This window comes from Magnolia sinica, chromosome 17, assembly GCF_029962835.1.
Source record: "Magnolia sinica isolate HGM2019 chromosome 17, MsV1, whole genome shotgun sequence".
NCBI classification, from domain to species: domain Eukaryota; kingdom Viridiplantae; phylum Streptophyta; class Magnoliopsida; order Magnoliales; family Magnoliaceae; genus Magnolia; species Magnolia sinica.
In genome coordinates this window covers 1,137,233-1,164,143 of record NC_080589.1, presented here as the reverse complement: position 1 = coordinate 1,164,143, position 26,911 = coordinate 1,137,233, and the positions used below count along the sequence as shown (strand labels likewise).

Here is a 26,911-nt window from a genome sequence, read left to right as displayed (position 1 = left end):
TATTTTCTGCTTTCTTTCCTCGTGGATTCGAGAAATCTCTGTGAGGAGTCCAGAGAAGCTCCGTGGATTTGGAGTAGTTATCCTCATCATGTTCATCCCTGCGTCACTTTTGTACTTCGAATGTATCGAAATAGCCGTTTCACCGCTTCCCAATGTTGTTTATCGGGGTTTGACATGTATTTGCTCACAACACCGACTGCTTGTAAAATATCTGGTCTTATACAGACCATGACATACATTAAACTGCCAACCGCATTCGAATAAGGCACATGAGACATAACTTGTTTTTTCTCATTTGATTTAGACATTGTTTTGAGGAAAGCTTGAAGTGAGCCGGATAGAGAACGAGCTCACCGACTTTGCTTGATCCATCTCATACTTGATCAATACCTTTTCAAGGTATTCTCCCTGTGATAACCAAAGCCTGTTCCTCTTCCTGTCTTTATGAATATCTATGCCGAGAACCCTCTTTGTAGCCCTCAGATCTTTCATCTCGAATATCCCTGATAACTGAGTCTTCAGTACGTTGATTTTAGACATATAATGACTGGCGATCAACATATCATTAATATATAATATTAAGATGATGAATCCGCCATCATTCAGTGTCTTATAATAGACACTGTGATCGTATTCACTCCGAGTAAATTTCTAACTCAACATAAAAGAATCAAATTTTTTATACCATTGCCTAGGCGACTGTTTCAGACCATACGACGACCTCATTAACCTGCAAAATTTATTTTTTGCCCCTTTAATTTTGTAGCCCTCTGGTTGCTTCATGTAGATCTACTCTTCTAACTCCCCGTGCAGGAACACAGTCTTGACATCCATTTGTTCCAGCTCGAGATCATATTAGGCAATTAGCGCTAACACAAATCTAATAGACACCTACTTAACCACCGGCGCAAATATATCTGTGAAGTCGATTCATTCTCTCTGAGCATAGCCCTTCGTTACCAATTTAGCTTTGTATCTATCCTATTTTCTTTTGAATAATCACTTGCATTCGTTCATTTTTGGACCTACTGGAAGCTCCACCAGCTCTCACGTGTGATTTTTGTGCAATGAGTCAAACTTATCGTTCATAGCCACCTTCCACTTTTCTGCATCAGGCTCACTGAGAGCCTCTTAAATAGTAAACGAGTCCCCCTCATCTGTAACGAGGGCATATGTAATATTAGAGTCGTCCTTATATCTTGCTTATAACCTGTGATTACGTGGTGGGTTTGTTCTCACAGGTAGCTGCTCCACTTAATCCTATACCTTTATCTGCGCATCTGTCTCTGCCTGAATATCATCTGTGTCAATCTGGATATCTATGATCAACCTTTTCGGTTCCTCTTGCTTCTCTTAATCATTCTTGTAGAATAGAGAGCTTTCATCGAATCTGATGTCACGGCTAGTGATGACCTTGTGTATGATCTTGTCGAATAACTTGTAATCTTTCACACCAACACCATAGTTAACAAAAATATACTTTTTGACTTTAGGGTCTAGCTTATCTCTCTCAACTGACAGTACATAAGAGTAAGCTTCATAACCAAATATGCGCAAATCTGAGTAGTCGACCTTATGACCACTCCATACTTTCTCTGAAATTTTAAATTTAATTGATGTAAAAGGAGACCAGTTCACCAAATAGTAAGCTGTGTTAACGGCTTTGTTCACTTCCCAAGTATAGGGTTATGATGTAGTAATAAACGCGGTGAGACCGAGGTCGAATCCTAAGGGACTGGAACCTGTACGTAATCTGTCACGCCCCAAACTCGAAGACTAGGCTCATAAAATTTCGATCGTTGAATTCGATGCCGACAGCATTTGTAGTACCCCATTCTCGGCTCCTAGAGTCCATACGCCAGATGCTGATCCTAGGATCATACAAGGAGGATTTTCCAATGTACATTTAACTTGTAATAAGTATACCCACAAGTATACCCAAATCACAAAAGCAACAATATCATCACATATCCACTAACATAAACATTTGAATACAATGTTGATAGGGAAATACATATGTCAAAATTAATGCTCCAGAAGTCAACTACATGCTCCAAGCTCCACGCTGTTACAACCTAACATCACCGCACGCATCTATCATGCATAAGCTTATAGAAAGCTTAGAGAGTGGTGTAAGTGTGTGTATAAGATAAGTACCAAGTATTCAATACAATACTATAATCATATAATATTGGAAATACTGGTAAGATCACGAATCATACGATATTAGAGTAAGCGAAAATACTGACAAGTCCATAAATCAAACAATATCAGAGTATGCAATACAGATCAGCTATACAAATGAGGAGTCATAAAGAGAGCCAAATATCAAATGCCTAGGGTATAATGTAATATGTAAATCTTGCTAAATTCGTCTAGGCTATATAAGTGCAGAAACATAACAATCGCAAAATGCCATATGCGTGCGGATGTAATGCAATATGCGATGCGAATGAAATGACCAAGTTGGAGTGTGAAGTCGGAATGATAGTACGTAGTATCACAGGCTACGGGGTCCATTACAAGGGACTTCTATCCAAACCAGTCCCACACCTAAATTTGGATAGTCAGACTCAATGTGGTAAACTCCTGATCTTAGGTTAGTCGCACGCCACAACCGAAATCCTAGCCATTGTGAAGATACATGTAACAAATGGTTGCGCACCACCAGTTCAAGTGGATAGTGAATTAATGAATGAATGAGCATGCAACTCCTACCCAATAAGTCTACATATTAGTACTGTTCATCTCTAAGATCATTACCGGGGTCCATTACACTCTATGCCAGTTTGCTACCCCTATCCAAGTGCATAACTGGGTAAGTGGAAGAGACCTCACTATCCACCTGCCAATATCGGGCCCGGCTCGTCAATAGTAGACCCATTCCTCAAGTTGGTCAAACTTAACCTAAATATTGCCCCCTCACTCAGGCGGGTAATGTCACACCCCCTCCCAACCGACCACGACACAATGAAAAATGTGGCCTACTGGTATGCACCCCTCATGTGCTCATATATATCCACTCGGTCTCGACGTTGGGGCATTCTCTGGTACCAAAAGGGTTTATGAATTTTCACCTAGGGCCATCTATGGTAGTCCGATGCTAGTAACAGATTTTTGGTGTCCCATCTGGCCATCCACGACATGCCTGTGGAGGCTACGACCCTGATGTTGCTAGGGTGTATAGTAATCACAACACACAATGTAAGATGTATGAGTCATATAATCCATTCATGCATCAATCCTGCGCATACCATGCGCTCATGTGAGATAACCTCCGCCTATCAGGGAGTCTCATAACAACCTACCCAATGACATATACAATGGTCAACCACATCTCATAACAAACATGTAGATGATACATATGAATCATGATGCTATACTCATAATCGGTATCGACAACTGACACTGATAATTGACATCGATAATCAGCCTATACAATCGGCCTCGACAATCGAAATCAATCTCGACAATCGGAATCGGCCTCGATAATTAGCTTCGGCAATCGGAATCGACCTCGATAATCAGAATCGGCCTCGACAATAGGAATCGGTCTCAGCAATAAGAATCAACCTCGATAATTGGAATCGGCCTCGATAATCGGTCTTGACAATCGTCCTTGACAATCAGCCTCGATAATCGGTCTCGACAATCGAAATCGGCCTTCATAATTAGAATCGGTCTCGATAAACGGAATCAGCCTCGACAATCAGCCTTGATGATCGGCCGAACAAGGCCTGAGGGAAGGTCACAATGTGGACATTAAACCATCATTGCCCAATAAAATGGCTATTTAACCAACATTGCTCCCAAGGAGTGGCCCTTGTAGGGCCAAACATATCGTGGGCTCATGGCCTCACACAAGGGCCTATTACACATTGCTATGGGCTGCTCAAATGGGCCTGATACACATCACTATGGGCTGCTCAAATGGGCCTAATACATATCACTATGGGCCACATCACATGGGCCTCAAATATATCATAATGGGCCGCATTACAGGGCTATATATACATCACATTGGGCCTCACTCATGGGCCATAATGTATGGGCCAAAAAATACATCAATGGGCCTTAACATATGGGCCTCAAACATGGGCTAAAATACATCACATCAGGCCTTGCCCATGGGCCTCGAGTATATCACAATGGGCCACAACCCATGGGCTTCAAATACACAATAGGTGAGCCCTACACATGGGCTTTATACACATCAAGTGGGCTACATCAATGGGCCGCTCTAATGGGCTTCAAATACACAACAGGTGGGCTATATCAATGGGCCACACTAATGGGCCTCATACACACACTACAAGAAAGTAGGCCTTTAGCCTAAAATTTTTAGCCTCGGTTCAAAAAAAGGAGGCTAAATGTGATTTTTAGCCTTGGTTGTAAAGTAATTGAGGTTAAAAATTCATTTTTTGCCTCGGTTGGTGAGAAATTGAGGCCAAAAGTTTGCCCTTTTGCCTCGATTGGTGAGAAACTGAGGCCAAAAGTCTACCCTTTTACCTCGGTTATTGAGAACTGAGGCCAAAAGTCTACCCTTTTGCCTCAGTTGATGAGAAATTGAGGCCAAAAGTCTACCCTTTTGCCTCGGTTGGTGAGAAACTAAGGCCAAAAGTCTGCCTTTTCGCCTCGATTGTTGAGAACTGAAGTCAAGCCCTTTTACCTCAGTTGGTGAGAAACTGAGGCCAAAAGTCGGCCCTTTTGCCTTGGTGAGCAATTGAGGCTAAAAGTTTGCCCTTTTTCCTCGGTTGGTGAGAAACTGAGGCCAAAAGTCTGTCCTTTTGCCTCGATTGTTGAGAATTGAGGCCAAAAGTTTGCCCTTTTGCCTCAGTTGATGAGCAATTGAAGCTAAAAGTTTGTCCTTTTACCTCAGTTGGTGAGAAACTAAGGTCAAAAGGCTGCCCTTTTACCTCGGTTGTTAAGAACTGAGGCCAAAAGTCTGCCCTTTTACCTCGGTTGGTGAGAAACTGAGGCTAAAAGTTTGCCCTTTTGCCTCAGTTGGTGAGCAACTGAGGCTAAAAGTTTGCCCTTTTGCCTCGGTTGGTGAGAAACTGAAGCCAAAAGTCCGTCCTTTTGCCTCGGTTGGTGAGAACTGAGGCCAAAAGTCTGCCCTTTTGCCTCCGTTAGTGAATAATTGAGGCTACAAGTCTGCCTTTTTGCCTCGGTTGGTGAGCAACTAAGGCTAAAAGTCTGCCCTTTTACCTCGGTTTGTGAGCAACTGAAGCCAAAAGTCTACCCTTTTACCCCAGTTGTTGAGAACTGAGGCCAAAAGTCTGCCCTTTTGCCTTAGTTGGTAAGAAACTGAGGCCAAAAGTCTACCCTTTTGCCTCAGTTGGTGAGAAACTGAGGCTAAAAGTCTACCTTTTTACCTCAATTGGTGAGAAACTGAGGCAAAAAATCTACCCTTTTACGAGCCATATATCACAGTGGCCACTCAAAGCTGCTGCTCGTTCCCAACTCGAGAAGGGCCGCGGTGGGACGCAATCTGCGTCCAAAGGGTCATGAATGATATGCAAACACTTAATTATAATACATGAAATACAAGTAATTAAAATTAAACGGTCTAAACCATTTACGAAATTTCAGGTGTATCATCAACCAAAAATTAAGCTTATTCTATTATCCAAGTATTATATTGGTGGACATTTATTGGATGGTTAAGAATGAAAAATATCCAAGGGCCCTGTTTCAACAAATAAGTGTCCAAGAATCTGAGGTCAGGATTGTTCAAACTCAACTGTGACCTAGTGTTACTGATCTCTATGATTTAGATGGTTTGATTTGAGTTAATGTATGCTCAGTGTACAGTTTTTGAATGCATGCGTATCAAGCGTCGTATGCAACCGGAGCATAAAATAAAACTCCCATGTATAAATTCCTCTATTCATTTTCTCACTCTCTGAAACTTTCGCGCCCAAAAGATGAAGACTTCAACTGTCCAAACCCCTCAGAAAGCTGCCATCCGTCGATCAAAGGAGAAATCCCACAAGGTGCGTTTGAAATCTCTCTCTCTCTCTCTCTCTCTCATTTCCCTTTACCATTCGAAGATCATCGCAAAATCCCTAAATCCAGCTTTCTTAGTTGCATCCGAAGCCGATCCGATCGATACCCTTTCATCTCAGATCCCATCTCCGCAAAATCCCTCTCTAAAAGTATGTTTCAGATCCCAATTCTCCAAAATATGTGTTGAAATCCATGCAATCTCTCACGTTCGTATGTCCCGTCTGCAGAGCAGTCCAAAACCCTCATTTTCATCTCCGTCGAATGCATCTAACCCCACCAATGCATTAGAATCCTTCCCTACATCGTCGATTATTGACGGGAATCAAGGATTTGGCGGATCAGAGGTTTTCAAGATGGAGAATGTGGACATTCAGGTGGCTGTCGATTTATTGCTCGCCGCTCGTTTCCAGGTCATGAATTCTCCCAATATTGATCTCCGATCGAAGAAGCCTCTGGATTGCCTGATCAAGAGCGTAATCGAGCTGTTGGATCGGCTGCCAGAAGAGCAGGACAGGTTTTACGGGCTTCTCCAAGCAAAGGTATGGATCGGATTACTCTGTGTTTTCATGTGGATCGTTTCGGTGTCAATCGTCATGGATCGAGATGCCCGAACTAGGACAGGATTTCCTGGCATGCCGCCTCCTACATGACGGTTTCTAGGGACGACACGTGTGTTGCATGTGAGACGGAGGCCGAAATGAGATGATGCAGCGGAAAAAAAAAGGGGTTCCCTTGTGGTTTGGAATACTGAGGGGTTTTGAGGACTTTTAAAGATGGATAGCGTGGGATGAATGTTTGACTGCAGCAGCCATAGAATTAATGGGAAAATCCTATATAGCAGAAAAGAAGAGATGCTCTTACAGTCTGTTGATAAGGGATTCTAAAATTTGATGATGGGAGTGTAAAATCTCAGATCATGGATCATTTGTTGGTATGTTACCCTTACCTATAATTTCATGTTTTTGACTTTATTATAGACAAGATCTTGTAAAACTCGGTATGTTACCCATCTGATTGCCGTCAAGCTACCTTCTAATTGTTTGTTGCATGTAAAATGACTTTACTTGGTTATGCTTCTCTTCACAACTATTTCTTTGCAGGTGTACTATATATGTCTATGGTTTTATGTTACTAGTTTTCCTGATTCTCATAATTGTCATCGTATGTGTGACTATTGTGGGTATGTATTTCTCGCTGAATGCTGAGAACTATCATTAAAAACAACAAGACTCAAACTATGCAAATAATGCATAAAAAAAGTTAATAAAAAATAAAATAAAATAAAAAATAAAAAATGTACGAATATCACAACCATCCAAAACTCCACTGAACCAGTATTAGGGACAAGGCATCATACTCGCCATGCAGGCAATGCCTCACTTCAGTTAAAAAAAATTAAAAAAAAAAAACAAACCAAAAACAAAACAAAAACAAATAGGATGACAGCTAGAAAAGAGCTAACCATTCTGATGCCCTCTCAATCAGATAGTTTCCTCCAGCTTGATTAAACAGCCAAAAGAGGAAAGACTGCTTTGCATGCCCCATCTATAGGTCCAAGACAGGGGAGAACAGAGGACTCATCACTGACTAGCAAAGCCCTCCAAAAACCAACTCAACTTTGTCCGAATTTAGTTTCAAGTCGAGGCGAGTCGAGTGAGCTGACCGAGCTAACTCGACTCATGTGGGGCTAGGAAACCTCCAACCTATGGAGAAAATTTTTAGTTTTACTTTCGATGGTCTTTATTTGTTTGTCCTTTTTATATGATTGTGGTCCACATGAATGTGGTCTTTATTTGTTTGTCCTTTTTATTTGTTTGTCCTTTTTACATGATTTGGAGCTGTTTGTCCTTTTTATTTGTTTGTCCTTTACTTTCGAAGGTGTATCAAGACTGATGTAGAGCGGGTCACGGACAGTTACATGGCCAAGATGGATTAGAAAAGGCCCGGTCGACGACAGAAGTGATCTAGACTATCGAACCTTAAATCGGGCGTATCTTGCAATCCGGAATGAGTTATCTGACGTAAAATATATGATTTTGGGGTAGAACAAGCTACTGAAGCCAACCAACCTAGCTATGCTGGGTTACGCAGCCCGAAATTATGAAAAACCCCTGGATCGACGGTCGTTTCCCTGTTTTAATTTCGTTTTTACTATAAATAGTAAGTTTTAGTTTGATTATAACTCTTCATCTGTCAGGATTTAGGAGTTGCCCCCAACGTGAAAAGAGCTTAGAATAATTAGAGAACAGTTTGGTGAAGCTAAATAGGACACTTACTATTTTTGGCCGAAAACCTTGCGCACTAGTAGACATCACGACCGTCTATAAATAGTAAGTTTACTATTTATAGTAAGTCGCGGATTCTAGGAGTTTGAGTTGTAGTTTGATTTTGATTTCTTTCTCATTGCTTGGTACCCCTATTTAAAGGGTTGTGAACTCGTTTTTATTCATCAATTAATTAATTTCAAATTTCTTAGAATTTATTTCTATTTTCTGCTTTCTTTTCCTCGTGGATTCGAGAAGTCTCTGTGAGGAGTTCAAAGAAGCTCCGTGGATTTGGAGTAGTTATCCTCATCACGTTCATCCCTGCATCAATTGGTATCAGAGCGAGGTTTCCCCTCGGGAAGATGGCAAACAATGAAGGTATGAATCAAAATCTTGTGGATAGCGATCTAAGGATTCGTTATCTTTCGGAAAGAATGGAAGCTTTCCACCGGGAGATTTCTACCGGGAGAGTCAGTTGACCATGTAAGGACTGCAGGCAACTCTCGACCGTCTTGCGGATGCGCTACTCCAGCCCCGAGCCCTAGGCGGTGCTCCACCACCTTTGGTTGCTCCCCCACCCATGGTGGCTCCACCACCCATGGTTGTTGTATGACGCAACCCCGATTTTCATAGAGCACTATCAGTGGCAAACCGTAGGGCTACACCAGATGATTCAAGTTCTAGCGACGAGGACCTTAATGAGGATTTTGCTCGACAACCAATCCATGGAGGTGATCATCTAGATCATGCTGAAAGAGACTATCAAGGTAAGGCTGAACTTCCTAGTTTTAACGGTTTATTACGTATAGAAGATTTTCTCGATTGGCTAGCCGAAGTAGAGAGATATTTTGATTACATGGACGTGCCAGATCATAAAAGGGTAAAATTGGTAGCGTTTACATTAAAATCTGGTGCTTCTGCATGGTGGGAACAATTACAACTCTCACGAGCCCGCCAGAACAAGGTGCCCATCTCATCATGGCCACGGATGAGACGTCTTCTTTGATCTCGATTTCTCCCCAGTGATTATGAGCAGATATTATTCTAGCAATTTCAAAATTGCAGATAAGAAAATCGAACAGTCACAGATTACACTGAAGAATTCCAACGGCTGGCTACACGAAACGATCTGTCAGAATCTGAGTCACAGAAGGTGGCACGATTTATAGGTGGGTTGCGACCAACAATTCAGGACCGAGTTCAGATGTACCCAGTTGGGACTGTGGATGAAGCAGTTCAATTGGCAGGTAGGGCAGAAACACAACTTACAAGAGCTCCTGCTCGTCCATATCCTTCAACTCGACCCTCCATGATGGGTCCCACGCAGGATCCAATGCTTCTACGAGGAAAAGACCCAGTACCTCAACTTTCTACAACCGCAAACCATGATACGGGGAGCAGCTCATCCAGACCTCAACGTGCAGCACCCACAACAGCGGGTTTGAGTAGGATTCCAAATCCTTATGCTCGGCCAAGGTAGAATAATTGTTACCGCTGTGGCCAACCAGGCCACTTATCAAACACTTGTTCTCAAAGTCCAACAACACACTTGACTATAAACGAAGGGAGCACTGAAGATGAGGCCGTAGAAGAAGACCATCGCTTTGATGAACATGAAAAAATCACTGAAGAAATAGCAGGTGGTGATGAAATGACGGGCAAGGATCGTGGTGAATTTCTAGTTGTGAGGCGATTATTGTATGCCCCACGAAAGGAATTACATCCACAACGACACAATATATTTCGTACTCGGTGCACCGTCAACGGAAAGGTCTGTGATGTGATCATAGATAGTGGTAGTAGCGAGAATATCATCTCGAGAGTGATGGTGGACAAGTTGCGGCTACCAACGATGAAACATCCTTCCTCGTACTCTATCGGCTGGATAAAAAAGGTGAATGAGACCAAGGTAATTGAATAATGCACTATCTCGTTTTCAATTGGCAAAAATTATAAGGATCAAATACTTTGTGACGTGGTCGATATGGAAGCTTGTCATATGTTAATCGGTCGACCCTGGCAGTCGGACCGTGATGTGACCCATAGGGGACGAGATAATGTTTACGTATTCGTCAAGGATAGTCGAAAAATAATCCTTACCCCTATGGCACCAGAGAACCACCCTGAAGCCTCTAAAGTGGAGGGGAGTTCCCTCTTGACCATTGAGAATTTTATGGAGGAATCCAAAGAAACCGGCGAGGTATACGCTGTAGTGGTGAAGGGCGAGGAAGAGGAACCCTCAAACATCTCCCCAAGTTTAAGACTATTGTTAAACGAATTCAAAAAAGTCTGGCATGAGGATTTAATTAGTGGATTGCCCCCCATGAGGGACATCCAACATCACATAGACCTCGTCCCTGGGGCTAGCCTGCCCAATCGCCCTCATTATCAGATGAGTCCGAAGGAGTGCGAGATACTTCAGGGGTAAGTGGAGGAATTGATCCGTAAGGGTCTCTTGAGAGAGTGCATGAGCCCATGTACCGTACCAGCATTATTAACGCCAAAAAAAGATGAAAGTTGGAGCATGTGTGTCGACAGTCGGGCAATCAACAAAATTACCATCAAATATCGGTTCCCAATACCACGGTTGGACGACATGCTCGATATGTTAGAAGGGGCCAAGGTGTTCTCTAAACTAGATCTAAGGAGCGGGTACCATCAGATTCGTATTCGACCCAGTGATGAGTGAAAAACGGCATTTAAGACCAAGGAAGTGTTGTATGAGTGGCTGGTCATGCCCTTCGGCCTATCGAACACACCAAGTACTTTTATGTGTTTGATGAATCAAATTCTAAAACCGTTCACTGGCCGATTTGTGGTAGTATATTTTGATGACATATTAATATATAGCCAGGATGAGGTGAAGCATAGGAAACATCTCAGGCAGGTACTGCAGGTCCTACAAACTAACAAGTTGTACCTCAACTTGAAGAAGTGTAGTTTTTTAACTGACAGCCTGTTGTTTCTAGGATTTATTGTAACATCCACAGGCATTCGTATGGACGATGAAAAGGTGCGAGCTATTAGGGAATGACTGATCCCGATAAATATTCATGAGGTGAGGAGTTTTCACGGGTTGGCGACTTTCTATCGTCGATTTGTGCGAGATTTTAGCACTATAGTCGTGCCTATAACAGATTGCATGAAAAAAGGACCGTTCCAGTGGACCGATAAAGCTAACAAGAGCTTTCATGAGATCAAGCATCGTTTGTCTACAATACCAGTTTTGGTGCTTCCTAATTTTGAAAAATTATTTGAAGTTGAGTGTGACGCTTTGTACGTCGGAATTGAAGGAGTATTATCACAGGAAGGCAGGCCAGTAGCCTTCTAAAGCGAGAAACTCAGCAAAACCCGAAAGAAGTGGTCGACTTATGAGCTTGAGTTGTTCGCGTTGTTCAGGCGCTACGACATTGGCTGCATTATCTGATACAAAGAGAGTTTATTTTGTACACTGACCATCAAGCATTAAAGTTTATTAATAGTCAGACTAACGTGAATCGTGTGCATGGTAGATGAGTTACGTTTTTACAGGAATTCACGTTTGTTCTGAAGCACAAGTCAGGGCAGCAGAACAAGGTGGCTGATGCACTTAGCCGTCGTGCATCACTACTTGTTACGATGAGCAACGAGGTGGTCGGCTTCGACTGTCTCAAGGAGTTGTATGCCGAGGATGAGGACTTCAAAGATTCTTGGATGAAGTGCCAAGAAGGTCACCCCAGTGACCTTCATATACAGGACAATTTTCTCTTCAAAGGGAATCGATTGTGCATCCCCCAAAGTTCTCTGAGGGAGCAGATTATTCAGGAGCTACATGGAGGTGGCCTCGGTGGACGCCTGGGGCGAGACAAGACGTGAGCTCTTGTGGAAGAAGGTATTACTGGCCGCAATTAGTACGCGATGTGTGAAAAGCCGTACAACATTGCCATGTTTGTCAGACCTCCAAGGGGTAATCTCAGAATACGGGCCTTTACACTCCGTTACCTGTGCCTAATGGTCCTTGGGAGGATTTATCAATGGACTTCATGCTTGGTCTCCCACGAACACAACGTGGCATGGATTCGATGTTCGTGGTGGTAGATTGTTTTTCCAAGATGACGCACTTTATCCAATGCAAGAAGACCCTCGATGCAACACACGTGGCGAATTTATTTTTCAGGGAGGTCGTACGGCTACATGGAGTCCCCAAGACCATTACTTCCGATCGTGACACGAAGTTCATTAGCCACTTTTGGCAGACTTTAAGGAATCGATTCTATACACGACTTTAATTCGACAGTGCTTACCACCCACAGACTGATGGGCAGACCGAAGTTGTGAATCACACGTTGGGAAACCTCCTTCGCTGTATTTCAAGAGAAAAATCGAAGTAGTGAGATTTGGCTTTGTCTCAAGCAGAGTTTGCATTCAACAACATGGTGAACCGCTCGATAAGGAGATCATCGTTCCAGATTATCTACGGAGGAGTGCGTCGCCACACACTTGACTTGGTCCCTCTGCCCAAGCACCCAGACACGAGCATTGCAGCAGAACATATGGTAGATAAGATCATGGGCATCCATGCAAAAGTGTAGACCAAGCTACATGCCTCGAACGAGAAGTACAAGGAACAAGCGGACAAGCATCGGCGACAAAAAGTGTTCGAGGTGGGCGACCGCGTTATGGTCCATCTGCGCAAAGAGAGATTTTCTGTCGGGACGTACAACAAGTTGAAAAATAAGAAGATTGGACCGGTACCAATCATCCGAAAGATTAATGACAACGCTTATGTTGTTGATCTTCCAGCTGACATGACAATCTCACAGACTTTCAATGTCGCGGACCTGACCGAGTATCATGAATCAGAGCATGACGAGAACTCGAGGACGAGTTCTTTTGAAGTAGAGGAGACTGATGTAGAACAGGTCGCGGACAGTTACATGGCCAAGATGGATTAGAAAAGGCCCGGTCGACGACAGAAGTGATCCAGACCATCGAAACTTAAATCGGGCGTATCTTGCAATCCGAAATGAGTTATCTAACGTAAAATATATGATTTTGGGGTAAAACGAGCTACTGAAGCCAACCAACCCAGCAACGCTAGGTTGCGCAGCCCAGAATTGCGAAAAACCCCTGGATCGATGGTCGTTTCCCTATTTTAATTTCGTTTTTACTATAAATAGTAAGTTTTAGTTTGATTATAACTCTTCATCTGTCGGGATTTAGGAGTTGCGCCCAACGTGAAAAGAGCTTAGAATAATTAGGAGAACGGTTTAGTGAAGCCAAATAGGACACTTACTATTTTTGGCCAAAAACCTTGCGCACTAGTAGACATCATGATCGTCTATAAATAGTAAGTTTACTATTTATAGTAAGTCATGGATTCTAGGAGTTTGAGTTGTAGTTTGATTCTGATTTCTTTCCCATTGCTTGGTACCCCTATTTAAAGGGTTGTGAACTCGTTTTTATTCATCAATTAATCAATTTCGAATTTCTTAGAATTTATTTTTATTTTCTGCTTTCTTTTCCTCGTGGATTCGAGAAGTCTCTGTGAGGAGTCCAGAGAAGCTCCGTGGATTCGGAGTAGTTATCCTCATCACGTTCATCCCTGAGTCAAAGACCCATAAAAAGCTTGAATGAGGGCCAACGAAGAGAGCTTGTTTGATATCTTGGGGACCCAATTGTTTGTATATTTGATCATTTCCCAGCAGTTACAATCTCTGTATAACCATAAGAAATGCGTGCCGATGGGGAACACCGTTTCATGTCCTGGTCTTAGGATTTTTCATTCGAGCAACTTCTGACAAAATTCAGCTGGTTAATGCTTTGTGGATATGATAAAAGAGACTTTTTTGGTACATTGTAGTACTAAATTAAACGACATGTCCATGAAACCATGAAAAAAGAAGAAGATAGTGGATGATAGATCGGGATGGCCCAGATCTTTCTCTTAACGTGGTTTTATCCAAAATCAGATATGGTTGAGGGGAAAGCTTCAGAAAATGGGAAGATTATTAGCAATCAACAGGATAACAAGTTTATTCACCGTGAATGACATTGTTTTATATGGGAATGATTTGTGTGAGAACACCCATATCAAATATTTGTTGTAAGTGAATATTCTCCATTTTTTTTCCTTTTGATTGGTTGGTGAGGGTGTGTCCCATTTGTTTCTACTTCTTAAAAGCATCCGGGGATCAAATGGGACCCATTTCTCATCACTCTTAGATTTTTGTCCTTATGGCTGTAAGATTCACCTACAACAAAGCTCTGTCGCTATTAGCGCTTCTTTTGCCATCATTTCCATTATGGAACATTCTAAGTTGATGCTTACCAGTCAAAGATTGGATTATGGTATTCTTGCTAATGGATCCTTGTGGGACATGATCCTCCCACGTAAGCTCATCAGCATGGCCTGATCAGATGTGAGGGTATAACACCTCGTACTTTCTAGTACTCAGGTGTTACCGTATAACCAAGCTTAACATAAATATAAGCCAGACCTAAGTAAGCACTTACGTTCATCCTAGTTTAAATCTGACCGTTGAAAAAGTCTGCACCTATATATTTAATGTACATAAAGTATTATAAAAATAATATTATATTAACTAAGTATGATGGATAATAATTTTATGATGTATAATTGAATTATAAATATCAACGTAGTATTAAATATTTTAGACAAAAATTATGAGATATTTTAATAAGATGGTATATTATTTAACAATGAGATTTTAAAAGAGATATTGTACAATTTTCAATCCATACATATGTGTAATAGGATATTGTATGTTGGGGAATTATATATTAATAAATACGTGATTAATAGCATGTAAATAGTAGCATGTTAATATTAGAAATTGTATTTATATATGTATGAGTTTTTAATTATTTTAATTACAAGAAAATCCATATTAACATTGGTATTAGTTAACAATGCCTGATGAAAGCCTTAAATGGACCCTTAAACCCTTTTAACCGCTTATGTTCGAACTCGAACTGATCCGACCAACAGATCAGCGAGAAACCATCCTACGACTATGAATTGAGTTGTGGGCCCCACTTATACCTTAGATCAGCCTGATCATTGGCCCAAAATCCTTTGGTAGAGCCTCTAAAGTGGAATGGATGGAGTGAATTTCCCACAAACATCACGGTGGACCCCACACAGCCGTTGCTCGTGCACCAGGGGTGGTGCACTCGCTGTGCACCGGACCGGAGGGCTCGGTCAAGAGGTGCTGACCCGCCATTTCCAAATAAAGAGAGTTTCCTCTCTCTCTCTCTCTCTGGTTTACGCAGCGGACGGACAGGCGTCCGTCTATTTTGATTGGTGGCCCACCATATGGCCCCGTTTGGACGATCCGAACCGTCCATCTGACAGAGGACACACGCACAATCAAAATCCCACTGTTGTATCTAGTTTTCCGGTACACGTTTACACACGAGAACTGACACAAATGGTCCCAAAAATACAAAGTTCCCAGAAATAGAAACCTACTGTGTTGTAGGCAGGGCGATCCATGTAACGTCCCACCTTTGCATCTCCATCATTCAAGACAAGGGAATCCTAGCCATCCATGAAACTGGTTTAGGGCTCCCTCAATACCAGAGAGAGGAAACCACGCCTGGTTTTCTGTTGCCAGCGGTTTAGGGGAGCTGTTGTAAAATAAATCAAATCCCGACCGCTCTCTCTCAATCCAATGGCTCTGGGATTTGTTAGGGCAACTCTAGGAAAGGGACTAAAGCCACCACAACGCCCTCCTTTCATTACTTGCAGTAGCTCGAGAGAAAAATAGACCGCCACCTTTAAACCTTGAACCCACCATGAAAACCTCCCTGGAGCTTCACTCCAATCATCCTCCAAGCTCCTCTGAGCTCATACACACCACCTAACCACTTCGAAGAGATAAACCCCCGTTTGCAAGCTACCATTATCGGAGCTCTTCTTCCTTGCTGAAGTGCACCAGTCATTGAGCCCAATCCGATCACCAGTCGCACATCCAGGACGTCCATTTTGTAACTCATGTGATGGTATTCAATCCCTGTTAATCCATCATGATCCAGTCAGCATGTTGGAGTCAACGACTTCCTCAAAAATTCTCCGAAACAGATCGAGTCGGGTCTTTTTCCTTGTTTGAAGATGAGCCACACCACCATGGCCGACCCGTCTGAGCTATGGGTGGAGTCTAGTGAGTCGGAGCTGAGTCCTAACTCGTTCCAGCCACCCTAGAATGAAGAAAAGGGAGGGAGAGAAGTAGGAAGGAGAAAGCAGAGAAGGAAGGAAAGAAAGAAAAGAAAGGGATCCGTTGCCGGTGCGAGCTGTGTATGTCGGATCAGCTCGACTCATTGAGTCGAGCTCCTAGCTATCAGGTCACAGCAGCGGTTGCAGCCACTGAGTTGCCCATGCACCCTTCGTAGACTCAGCACAGGTGAGTTCAGCTTAGCAATAGAGATATTACTCGTCATGAAGAATCCAATGTTAGTTAAGCTCTGAACCTAGTCTAATGCATTCATAACTCTAGATATCCATGTAATGTCATATGTAGGTCCACACACCACACAACAATAATATATATTTGCAGAGATGGATCACACTCGTTGAGGCAAGATGAATATACCAAATGGAAATAATTAACCAGGTTCAACCCATGTGCACCATATCATGTCAGTCACTTGTATTAGGTATGGGAATGGTCTGATCATTGATCTGAATTGTGATTCTGATATGCCACCATGGAAGCCTATCACCAAATCAACAATCCAAACCATCAAAACAGTGGTTTGCAGTCAGATGGTTATAACAAATGTGAATATTGACTATTGTTGTTCTAACCGCCCAGTTGAGTGCTACCAATTGGATAGTTAAGGCCAATGCATTAAAGTGGTTTCTTTATAAATAGGCAATTCAAGGAGGGGCCCATCAGGCAACGGTGCAGATTGATTATTGGACCATTAATGTGTCTAAAATGTGGGCTGAATGCAACCCCAAAACTGGGCTGAAATGTGGGTTGAATGCAGCCTCAGTTGAGCCCAATTTCATGGGTTGAGTAAATCCCAATAAGCCTACCTCATTGTGGTTAACTGTTAGTAGATTGATTTTGCTAATATTAGTTAATATGAATACTTATATTAACAAATATCGTTATTAATGTTATTCTTATGTAGCCATTAGTAGATCATTATGCTAGAACTAGTTATTATAAGCAAATTTCAATTATTAAATGGTAATATTTTATTTATCATCCTAAATATTTATTTTGGATAGTAGATGGTACTAATCATAATGACTATCATTGCCACAATTAGCAAACGTTAATTCTATCATTAATATTAATAATCATGTTATAGTTATAAATTAACATGATAATTGACTTTACATAAATTAGCATTCGAATCCTAGAATCTAAAGCTTTTCACTAAACCTTAGGATGAAATCCTAAGTTCTACATCAAAACCCTAAAAAACGAGCAATCCAAACCCTAGGTTGTATTGGTGTTGACCATAGGTACTTGGTAGAACATTGATCTCACATATAACTTCACCATTCATGGTAGGATTCAGTTCTAAGGGTGCACGTGCTCACTAACAACATCAGTTGGTGATTCAAAGTGTAAGGTGATGATTCTTCCCCTTAAGCTTTCCATTTTCCCATTAGCTTAAGTTATAGTTTTTATTTCAATTTATCATTGATATGTCCATTTTATTAGCACATGTGTTAATTGTTGAAATTAAATTTCTATATTACATGCTTAATGTTCATCCTGTATATTTGTTCATTATTTGTGTATTGCTTATGGACTTTAAACTAGTACATTAGTAGAAAACCCCCACCTATAAATATACACCCATACTTGGGATGTAACCCAACTGGTTGTGATTAAAATGGACCTTTGGCTTAGTGGTTAGTGAGTGATGGTCTAAATGGATTATGGATGTGGGCCTACCACCCAGGGTTGTTGTGTCCAATAGTTTTTAAGGATGGTCTTTTATCGCATAGTTTTGATACTCGCCCTATGAGGCCTATTTTAAAAATTGCCTTATGTGGCTTGTTTGATATCGCCCTATGTGGCTTTGTTCTAGTATTTTTCCTATATAGGTTCGATGTTTTATACCGTACAACCATGCGATGGTAAGCCGCATATACCATAATATGATTGGCCACTTGTCGGGGTTTCCATTAAACATCCTAAGATGGTAGACTCATGGGCAGAGATGGTTGTAATGGGACACTATGCCCAAGCTGTCGGCCTACGCTAGGCCATGTGCTCCACGTAGTGACCTTTGAGCTTATCTAAATTGACTGGTTGTAAATGGACTAATAATGACTTGGCTAATCATACATGTATGGTATATTACGATGGCTTTGATCACTCTGCCCTACGATTACGCTAAATGTTGCGCTTATGACCAGCCATTCGATTTATGATGATGACTTGGATCTTCATGCCTATGCGATTACGCCGAGTGTTGCGCTGATGACCAGTCACATCCTTGGGTGACGACCCCAATGCCCGTTCAGATGTTTTTCCCAGGGCACAGACCGTCTGGATGTTTTACCGGGGTCCATGATTGCATTCATGCATCCATGCATCTAATAAGACTGCATTTACTCTGTTTTGGTTGTCTGGTTGTTTTATAACTATTCTTACCTAATGCGACGGTGTGTAATCTTGAGGGAGAATTCACACTGAGTTGGCCACTTATCCATCAAATATACAACTGTACAGGTAGTACAGGTGGCTTTAATGATATGTATGTTCAGACTTGATGAAGAGCAGGGTATGATCGCTAAGAATGCATGACTGTATTTGCCTGGAGGAGCTGTGTGATCTTACGGCTTATATTTATATGCTTTCTGCTATTCTTCATGTATTAAATTCTTGTAATCTTGTACTTGTTAAATTCAGAGACATTGGTTTGTATAAGTCATTATGGGCAGCTTTTTGTATATTTGAATGGTAATGAAATTTTCCTTTATGCTGATTTATCCACTCTACGCTCATCTGCTTACTCTGATAAAAGAAAAATATTATATCTGACTATCCTTTAAGGTTAACACTCGGGTTTTTGGGGCACGGGTCATAGTCGGGTCCTGAAAAGTCGAGGCATTACAGAGGGCTATCCTGGCAGAATCATCCACAGCTTCTCTAGCAGATGGCAGCCACACCTGATCATCTGATCATCATAAAAAAATGGCAATGAAATATATGTAGCATATGCCCTATACTTATAATTTTCTGATCTTAATCATAATTTTCTCATTGTTTTCTTAATTTTCAAAATCTATCTTCTAGTGACAGCCAATTCTCTCTGAATTTTCATTTTGAACTAGTTCCACATCTCTTATATTTGCAAGAGTAATAGACAAGCCCCTCAAGAACAGTGACGATTTTGTCTGGGCAATCGAGACTCCACTTGCAGGGAAATTCATCATCAACGTTGAGTTTCTCAATTCGAAGATTGCAGATCCAGTAGTATGTTCGTCTGTCCTTCCTTGTTTTCTTACTTCCAGTATCCATAATTAAGCACGTGGCCAATAAGCAGCCACATGTCGATGGATTTAAATAGGTAGGACGTTGGACCCCATATTCAGATATGTGGGCTCCACTGCTTATTTATACCAATCAAATATTCGTGTGCTTAACAAAACTCATTTACTTAATCCACGTTTGAAGAAACAGAAACCATGAAAATTCAGAACCTTGCAGAAGACTACTACTATACAATCTGAGCTCTGAAATAGCTTATAGCAAATAGGCTGATGAAATACTATACAATCTAGTCTAAAAAGCATTAAGATACTACAAACAACATATCACTGTTTTTTTTTTGTTTTTTTTGTTTTTTTTCCAATGGTTCATGAATATAGTTTTTTTAAGTCTCTAATTGCAATGTATTTAAATTGTCTTTAATTGCAACACACGCTTCATAAATAAGCAGTTTATTGTTTTAAAATGCAGACAAGTTTGGGAATCCTCCTTTGTGGGAGGTTGTCAAGGCCGGGCATGATAAAGTTGCAACTCTCCTTTCAAAAAATGGCACTACAAGAAAACTCACTTTTACTGACGAAAGTTTTTGTCGCTAAATCCAAACTTTTCGTAGGTAAAAAGTTTTACTGAGAAAAATTTTCGTCGGTAAAACACCGATGTAAAAGGCTATTACTGACGAAAAAAGTTTTCGTCGGCAAAGGTAAGACTTTTACCGATGAATTCTTTTCGTCGGTAAAAATCAGTGAAAAACTTTTACCGACACTTTTTCGTAGGTAAACATATTTACAAAACAAAAACTTTTACCTACGAAAAGTTTCGTAGGTAAAAGTCTCTTTCTTCATCCATGTTTTTTACCTAAGAAAATTCTCACCCACGTTTTTTACCTACGAAACTATTCATAGGTAAAAGTATTGTGAAATATTTTTACCTACGAAAGAATTCGTCGTTAAAACTCTTACTGCAAAACTTTTCAAGGCAGCTGGAAAACTTCCAAAGTCAAAGTTTAAATTATTATTCCTTATGAATGTTTTCATCGGTAAAGATGGCTTTTACCTACGAAATTATATTTCGCAGATAAAAGTAAACTTTTCGATTTTTTGTTTTTTCAAAAATTCAAAACACCCTTTACCTACGAAACTTTTCATCAGAAAAGATGGCTTTTACCTACGAAAGTATAAAAGTAAACTTTTCGATTTTTTATTTTTTCAAAAATTCAAAACCCTTTACCTATGAAACTTTTCGTCGGTAAAGATGGCTTTTACCTACGAAATCATATTTTGTAGGTAAAAGTAAACTTTTCGATTTTTTTAATTTTTTCAAAAATTCAAAACACCATTTACCTATGAACATTTTCGTCGGTAAAGATGGCTTTTACCTACGAAATTATAGGTAAAAGGAAACTTTTCGATTTTTTGTTTTTTCAAAAATTCAAAACACCTTTTACCTATGAAAATTTTCATCGGTAAAGATGGCTTTTACCTACAAAATTATATGTCGTAGGTAAAAGTAAACTTTTCGATTTTTTGATTGTTCAAAAATTCAAAAAACCCTTTACCTATGAAAATTTTCTTCGGTAAAGATGGCTTTTACCTACGAAATTAAAAGTAAACTTTTTGATTTTTGTTTTTTCAAAAATTTAAAATACCCTTTACCGATGAAAATGTTCATCGGTAAAGATGACTTTTACCTATGAAATTATATTTCGTCGGTAAAAGTAAACTTTTCGTATGAGAAATTCAAAACACCCTTTACCAACGAAAATTTTCATCAGTAAAGATGACTTATACCTACGAAATTATATTTCGTCGGTAAAAGTAATCTTAAGTCCTTTTTACCGATGTAAAAAAATTTCGTCGGTAAAGGTTTCATTAGTAAAAACCATATTTCTTGGAGTGTGGTGCAATTTTGAACTTGGAAGATGTCGGAAGCTATCTTTATAGAGTTGTAACGGAGAGTAATGTCAACCTTTTGAAATGGTTGTTGAAAATGGTGTTGATCCAAAGTCAAAAAATTACGATGAACAGATGCCTCTACATGTTGCAGCTGCAGAAGGTTTGCACCTTGTGGCAAATATTCTGATCAAGTTTCCTTGAATAGATTTATACCTCTACAAACAACATCTTTTCCAAATCTCATCAATTTGATCAGACGACATGCACTAACAATGGCCCAAAGGTAGGATGTTGTTACAATTTTACAACTAGTAAACTATATATGCTATTAGTGTTTATAGATAACAACTTTGAATTCAATTCTTGGCTTTTGTGAGTGAGTATGCTGTGACCCAAAAAGATGTTGACACTAGAAGTCTTTTGATCATTGAAAGGTGTCCCAGATCCGAAGGATAAAAAGCCTCAACTTATCATACGTGTGTGTTCTTGAAGAATTGGTATTTAACCTTGGTGGTACACCAAACAAATATATTCCTTTATTGGAGGAATTGCTATAAAATTCCCTTTAAGATGACATTTTATTGTTTGAACACTCTTCTGATTTTGCTGAAGCAATGGCAGTTTCTTATCATATTGTACCCAATGGATTTTGATGTATGGTTGCATGTATCTTCTTTCATACCCTGCATATGGTTTCATTTGCTATGATATTGTTGACTTAGAGAAACTAAGCACTGGGATGGTTCCTCCATGTGGGTGCTTTGCACGTGACCTTTTCTCTGTGTTGATGTTTGCTTGCCTTGAAATTGCCCCTCCATGACCTTTTTTATGAATTCCTAGGTGAGAATTTGGGGTAGAAATATTGCTTCTTCTGCTAAAGACTTGGTTACAAATCCTTTCTTAAAAAGCTAGGCAGTTCATATGAACTTAGAATCTTTGTTTTTATGAAAGAATTTTTATTTTCTTTTTAGTTGAAGTCATCAGCCTGATCTTTTTAATTGGTTTGATTATTAGAATCCCCTCAAATGGAGTTCAAAATAGCAACATATCAAGGTATGTCCCTTTCTTAGTTTTTGTTATGTCATAGTTTAATTACATGAACTGTAATTTGTAATGAATTCCCACCTATTGAGTTTTCTCTTTGATAGAGTGAAGAAGAAGAGTGTGGATTTCATTTTCCATTGTTCTTTATACTTGGAAGTTGTGTTTAATATTGCTATGGTCATTAGGGTATAACCCATGTATGGAGGATTTCGTGTTTCCATGCTCGGGCCGCCAACCAAAAACAGAGTTCTCAACCTGTAGCTGGTCATGATGTGAGCTTTTCTGTTATTTAGATGGCAAAGAACCATCAATTCGACAAAACAATTGTTAACATTTTTTATAGTTGTTGTTGTTCTTGTTGTTATTGGGGCATGTTGATGAATAGTTTTGATTGTTTTTCATTTTTGATAGTTAATTTCTTCATCACATACCATTAATATCATAATGTTAAGTCAGGAAAATGACTAGAAATTCTTTTTTTTTTCTTTGCTAAAATTATTTGACATGTTTTTAATTGTTGTGTTTCAAATGGTTGCAGGGGAAAGGAAGTGTGTTTTGTGCTGGTGGTGATGTTCTAAATATGACCCATTTCATAATCACCAGTAGATGTCTCTTTTCTAGCCTGTGACAAATCCTTTAATGACAAGATATAATACATTGCAATAGATATTTTTTTTGGTGATATTAAGTCAATGTACCGAACGTTCTATAAAACTCAATTTTAGATCTTTGTTTGATGATTTTTACTCAATTGCTATGGACTACTTTCATTTTTTGGAGAATTGAACATTGTTAATGACAATTGTAATGTTTGGTTTTTTAATTAATCAAATCATGGGAGTTAATGATTCAAGATGTTTATCAGGCAGGCTAAATCCATTTTTAGTCTCAGTTTTGCCTCAGTTACCTAAACTGACACTACAACTCCCGTGGCTAAAGGCTTTAGCCTCAGTTGTTGAGAACCAAGGTTAAAAATAGATCAATTGGAGGCAACTGAAGCTAAAATTTGGATTTAGTCTCAGTTAGAAACAATGAAGGCTAAAATTTTGATTTAGCCTCATTTCGAGAAAACTAAAGCTAAAAAGGTTCTTTTAACTTCACTTGAAGAACCGAGGCTAAAAGTCATTTCAGCCTCGGTTGCTAAAACTGAGGCTAAAGCCTTTAGCCACGGGGGTTTCAACCTCGGTTTGGATAACTGAGGCAAAAATGAGGCTAAAGGCTTTAGCCTCAGTTTTTAACCTTTTTAACCACAGTTTTGAATCGAGGCTAAAGCCCCCTTTTCTTGTAGTGACATCTAGTGGGCTACATCAATAGGCCACACTAATGAGCCTCATATACACAACAGGTGGGCCCTGCACATGGGCCTCAAATACATAACATGTGGACCTCGAATACACAGCAAATGGGCCTTATAGATGGGCTACAAATATATCAAGGTAGGCCTCACAGATAGGCCATAAGCGGGAGCTTGGATTACATCTAAAATCACTTCAATAGTTGCAGGTGCAACATGTGTATCACTGTACACTATCATTCCATAGGGCACATGGCCCACTAATGATGATCAGCACTGTCCAAACATTGTCCTGGTAAATCAGCACCATCTAAACATTATCTATGTAAATCAGTACCATTCAAACATTGTCTATGTAAATCTGTACCGTTCAAACATTAGACAGCACCGTCCAAACATGTGGACGGTGTGGATGAAATATATACAACATGGTAGGGTCCCACAGAACCTGCTGACATCAATCACACCATCATTTGCTAGTGTGAGGTACACCAGCCAATCCGCTTCCCACCATCTCATGGATTGGATGGTGAGGATGAAATACATCATTACAAGGTGGGCCCCACACGCTGCCATGGTGGGGTACACGTCCAATAGATGGACTTTAGGGATATAACATATACCTCATGTGGGTCCCACAAATGCAATAGTATGCCTACATGGCACCGTCCAGATGGAAGGTGCTATGTAAAATACATGCATTAAAGGTGGGTCCCACGTGGGCCCACTAGATATAATATCTAATATTATATATATATATATATATATATATATATATATATATAATGTATTATATACAATATATAATATGTATACACACTAGCGCCGTCCAGGCCCAGGACGACCTGGATACAATACATACTCCAGGTGGTCCCGTTCAAAAGGACAGATGTCACAGGGTGGGTTGGCCCATCGTCCAAATGATGGACGGCGTAGATTGAACAAATACATCACGATGGCCCCTGCATAGCACCGTCCAACAGTGGACGGTGCAGATAAAGATAAATCAGGTGGGCTCCACCATCCCAGCTGGACGGCTAGATGAACACGTTGATCATGGTGGCTCCCACGTGCTGGGTTGCAACACGTCAGCAAGAGGGTCCCATGTGGTGGACAGATGGACGGTCATGGATAAATAATACATGGCCCTACATAACTTGATGACGTCAATGGTAGCAGCCTAGCTGTTGGGACTTGCAGATATAAGGTGGGTCCACATGTGTGGGACCCACTAGCTTGTAAGATCGAGCTGCTACTTATGTTTTCTTTTCATGCAAGTGGCCTCCCGCAAACAGTCTAGGCAGCATTGCTGCTTAACGTCTGTAAGGTAGGCCCCACAATGGGTAGCGTGGGTATAAAAATACATACACCATGGCGGGCCGCTGCCCTAGGCAGACGATGTGGATCAAGTATCTAGGTGGGCCGCAAAAAAAAGGGGAAAAAGAGGGAGAGAGATAAACAGCATAGTGGAGGGACCCCGCCATTATGGGCCCCTCCTAGATCATAACACATAAATCAAAGTGGGTCCCATCATAAGTGCGCCCTACATCAAAGATCACATTCTAGAGCTACGAACACCCACCTTAGATCCCTTCTTCCTTCTTCCGCCAATGCATGATAGAGCTCCAAAGGTACAATTTCAACGGTTGAGATTGGTTCTACAGGGTGAGATTGGGTGGTAGGGAGTGGGCCACACCTAGCTTCTCTCATGGAAGCTTGGACTTCCACCTCTCATGGGGGTTGCTTGAAAAAATGGAGAGAGAGAATGAGAGAAAGGGATGTGATGGGAAGAGGGATGGTAAGTGATGGAGTGATGTGTACTTGACATGTAAGGGAGAGAGTTGACTTTAGGGATGGGTGTTGGTACTTGGGGATGGGATGTTGTACTTGACATGTGAGGTGATTGATGGGATTGATTGATGGCACATTTCTCTTGGGTTTTGTAAAACGCAGCATTTTCCTCAAACTGAACACGGGCCCACATCTCCTGGCCCAAGTATTACATAGGCGTGCGAGACGCGGCGTCGGAATCACAATAACGATGCGGTCGCAAAGGTACAAGTCTCGGGTCGAGCTAACTCTTGAATACGGGACATGACTCAGGATCACGTGCAACCTCTGATAACAGATCGCGGGTCGCCGGAATTCGATCGGAAGCACTGCGGAGGCATACGGAATGGTACGGGCTAGGATACAGGTCTCACATAATCTGAACTAAATAGAACTAGAACTAGGCTAAGATGTAATCTAAATCAAATGTAATTGAGGGAATAATGATGAAATATTTATCTAAAACTTAGAGAATTTAGAGGAAGAAAACTAGGGATTCAGAGGATCCACTTGTAGAGATTAGGAAAATCTTATGCCTGTTTCAAGAACTCAATTGGACTTAGTCCCATCTTCATCCAGTTGAAAGGTGTAACCATGAAAATCAAAACTGAACTTCCTTTGATCTAGTTTTCAAGAAATGAAAGCTATAAGAATTAGAATGGATTCTGTCACCAAACCATGCCCAGGAGACAAAGTAAACAACTGAATTTAACTAATTAACAATCAATCAACAGATATATGAAAGTTAGGAAGGTTCTGTCATCCAACCATGCCCAGTAGACGATGGTGAATTGAACAACAGGACCTCCTGACATCATTATCATACAAAGGAAAAGAACATGCACAAAGCTATCACAGACCCATTGTAATTTTAGTCACAAAAACTAAAAACATTCCCTTAATTAAATCAAAATCAACATCAGTTCAGTCTAAACAAAAGTCATAAGCAAAAAGTCTCCCATTACGCTACAAGCTTCACCTCTTAGCCCTAGCTAAGAGGTTTAGCCAGACATGTTTATGATTAGGTTAAATCTCAAATAAACATAACCGGCAATTAAGAAAAAGAGAAGAAAAAGAACTCTTTAGAGCTCGCCAGTACTCCACCCTTTCTCG

At 40.6% G+C, this 26,911-nt stretch overlaps 1 protein-coding gene across 15 annotated transcripts; it reads left to right on the top strand.

Moving 5' to 3' along the window:
• Nucleotides 1–5,597: 5,597 nt before the first annotated feature.
• LOC131231179 (uncharacterized) lies at nucleotides 5,598–23,648 on the top strand. 15 transcript variants are annotated; one of them, XR_009164234.1, is made up of 5 exons: nucleotides 5,604–6,940; nucleotides 19,582–19,723; nucleotides 22,065–22,470; nucleotides 22,645–22,683; nucleotides 23,213–23,648. XR_009164234.1 is itself a non-coding variant. In XM_058227294.1 (2 exons), exon 1 carries the CDS (start codon nucleotides 5,928–5,930, stop codon nucleotides 6,657–6,659), a length of 732 nt encoding a protein of 243 aa, XP_058083277.1. In that variant the 5' UTR covers nucleotides 5,598–5,927; the 3' UTR covers nucleotides 6,660–6,940; nucleotides 20,210–20,228. The 15 variants fall into 15 exon arrangements, 4 of the variants coding, with proteins under 4 accessions (XP_058083277.1, XP_058083274.1, XP_058083276.1 ...); XR_009164230.1 differs by having other exon boundaries at nucleotides 5,765–5,996; nucleotides 6,088–6,940; nucleotides 22,065–22,683; XR_009164229.1 differs by having other exon boundaries at nucleotides 5,765–5,996; nucleotides 6,079–6,940; nucleotides 22,065–22,683.
• The last annotated feature ends 3,263 nt before the right edge of the window (nucleotides 23,649–26,911 follow it).

Excerpts from the sequence above, each read along its gene's own strand:
- LOC131231179 (XM_058227294.1), top strand. The coding sequence starts at position 5,928 with ATGAAGACTTCAACTGTCCAAACCCCTCAGAAAGCTGCCATCCGTCGA.